The sequence below is a fragment of the Capsella rubella genome, unplaced genomic scaffold (genome assembly GCF_000375325.1).
Source record: "Capsella rubella cultivar Monte Gargano unplaced genomic scaffold, Caprub1_0 scaffold_3, whole genome shotgun sequence".
Lineage (NCBI taxonomy): Eukaryota > Viridiplantae > Streptophyta > Magnoliopsida > Brassicales > Brassicaceae > Capsella > Capsella rubella.
The window spans coordinates 12,603,094-12,613,408 of record NW_006238921.1 but is presented as its reverse complement, the minus strand read 5'-3'; the positions used below and the strand labels follow the sequence as shown (position 1 = coordinate 12,613,408).

General features: G+C 35.8%; 1 protein-coding gene and 1 non-coding gene across 3 annotated transcripts; one reads left to right on the top strand and one right to left on the bottom strand.

Annotated features, from left to right (window-relative positions):
* The first annotated feature begins 4,381 nt into the window (after positions 1 to 4,381).
* On the top strand, positions 4,382 to 8,395 carry LOC17893222 (probable LRR receptor-like serine/threonine-protein kinase At2g16250). 2 transcript variants are annotated; one of them, XM_006296878.2, is made up of 5 exons: positions 4,382 to 4,618; positions 4,791 to 6,793; positions 7,047 to 7,172; positions 7,321 to 7,343; positions 7,565 to 8,395. In XM_006296878.2, the coding sequence occupies exons 2-5, from the start codon at positions 4,836 to 4,838 to the stop codon at positions 8,182 to 8,184; spliced, it is 2,727 nt and encodes a 908-aa protein (XP_006296940.1). In that variant the 5' UTR covers positions 4,382 to 4,618; positions 4,791 to 4,835; the 3' UTR covers positions 8,185 to 8,395. The 2 variants fall into 2 exon arrangements, with proteins under 2 accessions (XP_006296940.1, XP_006296941.1); XM_006296879.2 differs by having other exon boundaries at positions 4,382 to 6,793.
* Positions 8,396 to 8,607: 212 nt separating this feature from the next.
* On the bottom strand, positions 8,608 to 8,679 carry TRNAQ-CUG. The gene has a single exon. It is a non-coding gene; the product is annotated as a tRNA-Gln (tRNA).
* Between the last annotated feature and the right edge of the window lie 1,636 nt (positions 8,680 to 10,315).

The window sequence follows — 10,315 nt, the reverse complement described above, 5'->3', positions numbered from 1 at the left end:
ATATATGTCACTAATCAAAATTGTAATTGTATAAAATGAAATATATTTTTCAACCGTATTATAAATAAATATCATATCTAGCCGAAATAATAAAAATTGAATTATTTTATTGCATTAAACACATTACTTTATTTTTAATCAAATCGATACATGATTTTGTGATCGCTTTCTGCAAAACGATTTTAATCTTATGCAACAATAGTAAAAATATTATACAAGATGGGAACGGGATGTAAAGAGATCCGAACGGAATGTAAGCATATATTTTCATACAAAAGTCTTAGAACATGTTACAATTAAAATTAATTAACGCTTGCAGTTTTATATGTAATTTTGTTTACATCATCTAGCATAAAAATGTTCAAAGTGAAAATTAAAAAAAACTTAAAGTATGTTCGATAATAGTTAAAATATTTAAAACAAAGAAACATAACCAATATGTATGAACTAAATATATAATAATAAGAATAAAGAAGTCAATTATTTTTGTAATTCATTATTATATTATACGGTATATAAAGATACTCACATACAATTCAAGTGAAACAAAAAAAACCCTGAGAGCTAACTCAGAAAAACTACAATAAACCTATGAATTAAAAAAATAGAAATACCTAAATCTGTAGGAAACAAAAAAGCTAAATTTGATTGTTTGAATTGAAGAAAGTAATGGGAAATAAAGATGAAATTGAACGATCAATAACATTAAAAATTGAACAAGGATTGTGTATACTCGGATTAGAAGCAGTGACTTGTGAATGAAAATGGTGGGAGCATGTGACTTATTAAGTAGAGTTTTATTAATGTGAAAAAATAAATATTTAAACGAGGAATACGAGTATTCCGTCTAGATCTCTTGCCAAGTTTCTTATAATAAACATTAGCAAATAATTATGTTTTTAAAAGGAAACGATTGTGGGACAGAAATATATGATGGATAGAGGACGATACAGACAGGACGGGACGAGACGGGACGGGTTGGGACGAGACAGGAAGGGACGGGTCGGGACGGGACATGTTTCTCATTCTAACTATACGTAAAATAATTCAAACTAAAGCCAAATCCAAATCCGATTTAACATCTCTAAGCAAACAGTTAGAAATGTTTTGATTAGTTTAAAAAATAAACACGTAATATCATTTAACATTTTCATTTAAATTATTTTAAAACTATATTAAGTAAACAATATCTATATTTTACAATTGTATGCCTATGTATAATTTTTCAAATAAACTTATATAACAAACTTTTACCAAAATCGTATCTACATAAAAAAATCGTAGTTTTGCACAAATAACCCCGCACGTACGTGCGTGTCCATCACTAGTTACACTTTAAAATGTCTAATAAAATGAGAAATTTTTGAGAAATACCTCTTTTGGTGTATCCCTTTTTAAAAATACCCCATTTAGTATCGATCCATTTTTAAAATATCCCTGTTTAAATATGAAAAATTATAAAGTTTTGTATGGTTTATTAGGTACTTCTATATAATAATTACTAATGGGAGATTCGATACAAATATTTTATAATCTTTTAAAAGGTTTTAAATAATTTTTACAAGTTTTACAAGGTTTTTAAACGTTTTTATAAGTTATTTTACGCTATTTATGAAAGATATATAAAATTTTATACACATACAAAGGTAATTTTTTTTTTTTTTTTTTTAACTGAAACTTACCTTCATTGATAAAGTCCAAAGCTTGGAAAGCTTACAATTCAGTGTCTCACACACCTACAACCAAAAAGAAACATTACAAGGCTAAAAAGCCAAAGAAAGCTACTGGAACACAAGAAGTCAAGTAGCCAAAATAGAGACTATAGAGACTCCATGAGGAATGAGTCGCTGAGCACGTGCCAAAGGGTCTAGGTGACATATGAGGAGAGTTTTGATTTCCTTGATTAGAATCGAGGGAGGACGAGAGGTGTTATTGTGAAGTCTGGAGTTGCGCTCTTTCTATATTGTGTACATCGAGGCTTGGAAAGCTAATCGGAGAATCAAAGCAGTGTTGGAGTCTCTGCAAGGATTCTTCAGCCATCGTCTAACTCCATCATCAAAGTCAACTGGATGAATCAAAGCAGTGTTGGAGTCTCTGCAAGGAAAGCCAGAAACGCGAAGGTTTATGATAATTTAGATGAATGTCCTTTAAATATTATTAAGGTAGCAAAGGATGAGGCTACAACCTGGCAACATGCACAAATAGAAGGCATGGGTACGGAGGGAGATCTTGATATTAGGTGTACTAGGAATCTGGGTGAAGCTAGAACATTATCCCCTGTGATGGAAGGAACTTGTTGCTTTGTAGACGGTTCATGGAAGATTACAGATCAGTATGCAGGATTGGGTTGGTATTGTCAGCAACCGTCGGGTGCACCAACAACTATGGGAGCCCATACAATTCGTCGGAGTTTGTCTCCTCTCCATGCTGAAGTAGAAGCACTTGTCTGGGCGATGCGTTGCATGATTGGGCATAACTTCAGGGAAGTGAAGTTCTATACAGACTGTTCTGATTTGGTGAAGATGGTGTCTTCTCCTCACGAATGGCCGGCGTTCTCTACGTACTTGGCAGATATAGAAGTGGAAATGGAAGAGTTCTTATCTTTTTCTATCTCTCTAATTTCCAGAAATGCAAATGTAAAAGCGGATGGTTTGGCACGAAAAGCTCGTGCTAGTCCGCATCTCATTAAGTTTGTAAACAATGTTCCGTCCGATTGGCTCATTTGAGTTGATCTTTTTAGTATGATGTTGACAAAAAAAAAATCTTTCTACAAATTGGAAACATGGTGAAACAATTATAATAATTACCTTATGTGGCCTCTTAAGTGTTCATTAGTGGCCATAGTCTTTAAGCTCATCCACGTTGAAAAACTCAATCTGGCCCTTTAATCCAAAGATAACTATACACACTTGCCTGATCTGGACGACCACAAGAAGGCATCAACTTGCATGGCCTTCAAATTAAAGTAGTCTTTAAACCTTCCCTGCTTCTCAGGGTTTTGGGGTTTCTTCATAGAGTAGAAACTAACATCACCGTGAATCACTGCAAATATGTGACCATTGGGCTCCCACGCGAAAGCAACAATCTTCTTGTCCACCTTAAGAACCTTAGTGTGGGAATATATATATCTCTGTAATGCGGAAAATATCAAATCCGTAGTCGACTTTGACAGGGATATAATCTCCATTGCTCTGCCAGTACATCTTCCATTCCTTATCACATAAAAGATGCTTCTGCCTTAGCTCCACCTTGCTAGAGATTAACACAATAGAAACCTGGAAAACACATAAATAAATCACCTTATGACATCGAAGTGAATAGCTGATTTCATTTGCATTAAAAAAAACAATACTTTGGCAGGCTGTTTCCCAACCCTTATTAACCATGCAATAATAGAATCAGTAGGACTGTAGGAGAGCAAGACATGTCCGAAACATCGTAAAAACTTGCCAATTAGGCTGAAAGTCTCAGTGACTCAGTGTCATAGACGGATATAGTCTCATGAAGCTTAGCCTATTTGAACCAGTTTACTAAGATATGGTGTTTAAGATGTAAAAAAAAAAAAAATGTAATAAACTTTGTGAAGAAGTTCTAAAATCATGTTTTAGGCGAGATTGTTATTTTTTTGAGATTTGGCAATAAGAATAATAATGACGAATATTGGCAAAAATTTTGGTGATTGATAATTTAAATTTAGTAGATTATGGTAATAATTCTTACAATAAATCTAAAATATATATATAAACGTATGCCAAAAAAAACAATTGGGTTTTCTCTAACTAAGAAAATCTATACTTACTTTCTAAAGACATTTTCAACTTACTAGAGAAAATTAATTTAAAAGTTTTAAAACTTGCATATCACAAATAACAGATTTTACAATATAAATATAAATAATAGATACATAGTCGAATTCTCTTCAATTGTATAATCATAAATCTACATGTATAAACATTTGTATTGTATTGTAGTTTCGTAATTATACAATTTAGAATTAATGGAAGATTTTAATTAGTAATAAGAAGAAAAGATTCTCTCAGTCCGCCAAAAATGGTGAAATATAGGAGGGAAAATATATTACTCCTTAAATATATATGAACCATAAATATAAATATTTGTTTGAAAAAAAATGTATAACAAAAATATAAAGATAATACAAAATAGAAATAAATCAAATGAAAAAAAAAAAAAAAAATTTGTTCACAGCCTTTTATAGAAACAGTAATTACCTCAACAACTTAGTCATATGGCGGGCTTACCGGCAAAGTCAAACCAAGCTTATTTATTTAATTTAAGTTTTCAAAATTATTAAAAAATCAATCAGATTTATATATTTTTTTAATTTTGATTTCGAAGTTTCTTGCAAAGACGAGAGAGGGGTGTCACAGTCTACAGTTGTTTTCTGACTTTCTCAACAATCTCGATCTTCTTCTTCTTCTTTCTCTTTGAAGATTTTTTTTCGCACACAACAACAAATCACTTTTGTGTTTTGTCTGATTTTAAGGATTAGTGAGATTTTTTCTACTTTTTTTTTTGTTTTGTTTTTCTCATAAATTAGGATTTAGAGAGAGAGAGGGAAGAGAGAGAAAGAAAGAGAGGTGCTTTAATGTCTGTGAAGGTAGGAGCTGTATTTGGATCCAGAAACAGAGCAAACCCAGTTCGATATCTGTCTCTTTCATCTTCCCTAAAGATCGAAAGACTTGATTTTTATTAGGGTTGAATTTGGGTATTTCCGCTTAAATCCTGAATTTTTTTTGTTTGTTTTGTTTCTCTGGGTTTGGTTTGTGTAGTGATGAGTCTGTGTTGATGGGTCGTTGGATTGAGTTTGATAAGCAATGGTTGATCAAAGAAGAAGCGCATTGGGTTTTATGCTGTTGTGTTTTCTACTGTTCGACTGTGTTGTTGTTGGTCAAACACGGACTCGATTTACTGAGTGGCTCACTTTGCTTGATCTAAGGTCTTCTTTAGGGTTAAAAGGAACAGATTGGCCAATCAAAGGTGATCCTTGTGGTGTGTGGAGAGGGATACAATGTGAGAATGGTAGTATTACTGGGATCAACATTTCAGGGTTTAGGAGAACAAGAATTGGTAAGCAAAACCCACAATTCGCTGTTGATCCTCTCCGTAATCTTACTCGTTTGGCGTATTTTAACGCGTCTGGATTAGCGCTTCCCGGGAGTATTCCTGATTGGTTTGGTGTTAGTTTGTTGGCATTGCAAGTGTTGGATCTTAGTTCTTGCTCTGTTAGTGGTGTTGTTCCTTTTACTCTTGGTAATCTTACTATGTTAAGGACTTTGAATCTGTCTCACAACAGTCTTACGAGTTTTCTTCCCAGCAGTTTAGGGCAGTTGTCGAATCTATCAGAGCTTGATCTCTCTAGGAACTCACTCACTGGGACTCTTCCTCCATCTTTTAGCTCTTTGAAGAATCTCTTGACTCTTGATGTTTCTTCTAATTACCTTACTGGGCCAATCCCTCCAGGTTTAGGAACGTTATCGAAGCTTATCCATCTGAATTTTTCGAGTAATAGTTTCTCGTCTCCGATTCCTTCAGAGCTCGGTGATCTTGTCAATCTGGTTGACCTTGATCTCAGCATCAATTCATTGTCTGGTTCAGTTCCTCAGGAGTTGAGAAAGTTAAGGAATTTGCAGTTAATGGCGATTGGCGATAACTTGTTGAGTGGAGCTTTACCAGTAGATTTGTGTAGTGCTGAGAGCCAACTTCAAACTTTAGTTTTGAGGGAAAATAGTTTCTCTGGTAGTCTACCTGATCTGTGCTGGTCGTTGCCTAAATTGCGGGTTCTTGACATTGCTAAGAACAACTTCACAGGAATGCTGCCAAATTCTAGCTCTGATCCAGACCAGATAGTTGCAATGGTTGATATCTCATCAAACACATTCTATGGAGAGCTCACACCTTTTCTTAGAAGGTTCAGGGAAATGGACCTCTCTAGTAATTATTTCGAGGGTAAGGTTCCGGATTATCTGGTCGGGGAAAATGTGTCTGTTACGAGCAATTGCCTTCAGAACGAGAGGAGACAGAAGCCGTTAGCGATTTGTGCAGCATTCTATAAATCTAGAGGATTAAATTTTGATGATTTTGGACGTCCGAATACTACACAACCTACATCGAAAAATGCTTCTTCAGGGATAAGTCACAGAACATTGATTATAATTGCAGCAGTGGCTGGTGGGATTGGTTTTATTCTGATTTTTGTTATCTTGCCAATTATTGTGGTTCTATGCTTTCGCCAAAGGCGCAGAATGGCCCAAAGAGGAAATGTTGACAGGCCTAAACCTGCGGGTGAAGCTTCACAACAACCACCTAAAGGAGCACAGACCTTTGATTTGTCACGTCTTGGAAGTGCATTTTCATATGAGCAGCTGCTTCAAGCAACAGAGGAATTCAGTGATGCCAATCTGATAAAACGTGGCCATTCTGGGAATTTGTTTCGCGGTTTCTTGGAAAGTGGTATACCCATTGTTATAAAAAAGATCGATATGCGGGAAAGTAAAAGTGAAGGCTATATATCAGAACTGGAATTGTTTAGTAAGGCTTCACACCAGAGGCTGGTTCCCATTTTAGGACACTGCTTGGAGAATGAGAGCCAAAAGTTCTTGATCTACAAGTATATGAGATATGGTGATTTGGCTAGCGCTTTGTTCAGGAAATCCGACAACGAAGGTGATGGATTGAAGTCTTTGGATTGGATAACAAGATTGAAGATTGCTCTTGGTGCGGCTGAGGGACTCTCTTATCTGCATCATGAGTGTTCCCCACCTCTAGTTCATAGGTACTACTCTCCTACTAGCTTTTCCTAATAAATTCTTCATTCTATTGAAAGCATTGACATAACGACACCAGATTGATGTATAGTAAGATGTAGCATTTGTATTCAAGATTGAAGAATTACTATATTTAAAAATGGAATGTTATAGTTTAGTTGAATAGATGGTATTACCTGCTCTTAAATAACATGTTGCTCTATTGCCTAGTACTCACAAAAGCAAGAGTACTCATGTGTGTGTGTGTTCAATGTTATATAGGGATGTACAAGCTAGTAGCATACTACTGGATGATAAATTTGAGGTACGTCTGGGTAGCCTAAGCGAGGCATATGCTCAAGGTGATGCTTACCAAAGCAGGATTTCTCGTTTACTTCGGTTACCACAGTAAGTGCTTATGACATTAACTAGGCTTTTGTGTTTACTTTGATTCCTTAACAAGAGTCTCTAGGTTGTCTTGTCACTACAAACCTTTTATAAAAGACTTTTGAGCTTTTTACTTATGCTTCTCCCTCTTTTTTTCCCACTCTTGCAGATCAACTGAACCATCTTCTTCAGGTATGTATGCTTTGGATCATAATACCTTCCATCACGATAAACATTTAACCTCAAATCTTCAACATTTGGAGTGTTACAGTTCAATTGCTTCTTGCCTAATAGAATCTCAAGTTAATAGGATCTAGTAACAACATAACATATGTATCAATGGAGCTGGTTCAGAGATATAGCCGATATATTTGGAGATTTTTGAAGGCATCTGATTGTTTTTCTCTCTTCAGGTACACCAAATGCAACATGTTCCTATGATGTCTACTGCTTCGGAAAAGTGTTACTTGAGCTAGTAACAGGAAAGCTCGGGATCAGCTCGCCAAACAACGCAATTGCAAAAGAGTACATGGAAGAAGCTTTGCCATACATCAGCACAAACGAGAAGGAACTAGTAACCAAGATCTTAGACCCGTCATTAATGGTAGACGAAGACCTCCTCGAAGAAGTATGGGCAATGGCAATCATAGCAAAGTCATGCCTAAACCCAAAACCAACAAGAAGACCATTAATGAGACACATTGTGAACGCACTTGAGAACCCACTGAAAGTAGTAAGAGAAGATACCAACTCAGGTTCAGGCTCTTCCCGGTTAAGAACAAACTCGTCAAGAGGGTCTTGGAACGCTGCTATATTCGGGAGCTGGAGACAAAGCGCGTCAGATGTAACAGCAGTTCAAGCAGGAGCAACAACAAGTGGTGGTGGTGGTGGTGGTAATGGTTTGAGAAACTCGGGGTCACAAGGAAGCAGCGGAAGAAACAATAACAACGGGAACTCATCATCGAGAAGACGGCAATCTAGTGAGATTGTGCCAGAACCTGCTGCTTATGGAGTAGTAGAGGATAGTTTATGATTCGTTTTCAATCGATTCTTTTGTGTCGATAATAACAGAGGCAAAGGCAAAGAGAAGTCCTCAAAGGTTAGCATAATGTTAGAATGGGAGAAGCATTTGTTTTTTTTTTTTCTTTTTTCTATTGTTTCTTGGGAGTTAGGATTGGTGGAGTTAGAAATTGTAGTTCACTCTTTGTTATTTTTTTTTTTGGTTTAACGTGGATTTTTTTTTTTTTTTTTTGTAAATTGTAATTCTTGGAGATTGAGTTTGGTTTTGTTTTCTTGGTTTCTTTGACCAGAAAACAAGAAAAAAGGTTTGGTTTTACATCTTCTTTTTGTTTGGATCTGGATTTCGTACGTGTGAATTTATGACTGTTTCATTCGCACGTGTGGAGGTTGAGATTATAGTGGGAAAATAAAAAAAAAGAGAATTTAAGAAAAAGAAAGGTTCTACCGAGAATTGAACTCGGGTTACTGGATTCAGAGTCCAATGTCCTAACCGCTAGACCATAGAACCATTTTGCTTTTCTATATAAAATAACATTTATATCTCCTTTAAACAAATTTTTCTCATATGCAAACTTGCTTGAAAATGTTATTAACTTAGTTGAGAATATATTTTTTAATATTTGTTGCCATATTTAATCTCTTATTATTTTTGTTGCATTCTCAGTTTTTCTACACAAATATTTTTATATTTTAGGACGTTTAGCATTGGCAGATCATGAGTTTGTTGTCATGAATGTTTGCAAGTTTTTAGTGGGTTTTAGATTATAGTTTTTGGCTTTTGAATTTTAGATTTTGGTATATAGTTTATAGTTTTTGTTTTAAAATATTTTAAAATTTTAAAAATAGAAAAAAAATTCAATCACGTCAACAAAAGTGGATTTTAGAGTTTCTTTACAAATTGTCAAAAAGCATCAAAATCTAGATTTCCTACTTTTTTAAAAAATCAATTTTCTCATAATCTTGATTGGTTATAAAGTAGGTTTTTTTGTAAAAACTAAAACCAAAATAAACTTTAAAAATCAACAACCATTCAAGGCCTTAGTCATATTAGTATTATGTATAGGAAGGATAGATAAGTCATTTAATCTACCCTAATCTCACTTGTATACTCTATATATATTGTAACATTACACACTGTAATAACATTAAGCATTCTCTCATACATGGTATCAGAGCCATCGTTCTAAAGAAAAAAACCTAAAAAAAAAAAAAATTTTTAGCACCCTTTTTCCTCTTTTTCCAAATCAACCATGTCATCCACGAGTGAGGCTGTTCCTATTGCTAACACTCCTCAACTCCTTAACATCAATATGATCAATATCACAAAGCTCACTGCTTCCAACTTCATCATGTGGAGCCGCCAGGTTCATGCTCTACTTGATGGCTATGACCTTGTTGGTTATCTTGACGGATCCGGTGTTGTTCCGTCCTCTACAGTCACTACCAATGGTGTTGTGGCTCCTAACCCCGACTACTTGCTATGGAAACGGCAAGACAAACTGCTGTACAGTGCTATCCTTGGCACTATAGCTCAAACTGTGCAGCCACTACTCTCCAAAGCCACGTCCACCAAGCAAATCTGGACTACACTCCATGAGACGTTTGCTGCACCAAGCCGTGGTCATGTTCGACAAATTAAGCTGCAGATACAGACATGGAAGAAAGGCTCACGATCAATTGAAGAGTACTTCCATGGCCTCACGGTCCGGTTTGATCAACTTGCTCTTCTTGAGAATGAGATGCGACACGATGATCAAGTTGAGGCTATTCTCTCTGGACTGCCGGATGAGTATAAACCCATTAAGGATCAGATTGCTGGCCGTGAGACATCACCTCGCCTTCCTGAGGTGTTTGAAAAGCTGCTCAATCACGAGATCACCCGTCAAACGCTAGCGGATGTTGCTTCTGCCTCAACTCCTGTGACAGCAAATGCAGTGCAGTACAGAGGCAATAACAACAATGGAAAGGGTCAGTCACAACAACGAAGCAAGCAGAACTCTCACGGGAACCAGCCATGGCAGTCGCAACAACAACAATTCTCTCCTAGGCCGGGTCAGTCACAAACTCGTGGATATCAGGGAAGGTGTCAAATTTGTGGTGTCCATGGTCATAGTGCTCGCACTTGTTATCAGCTACAGCAGCAA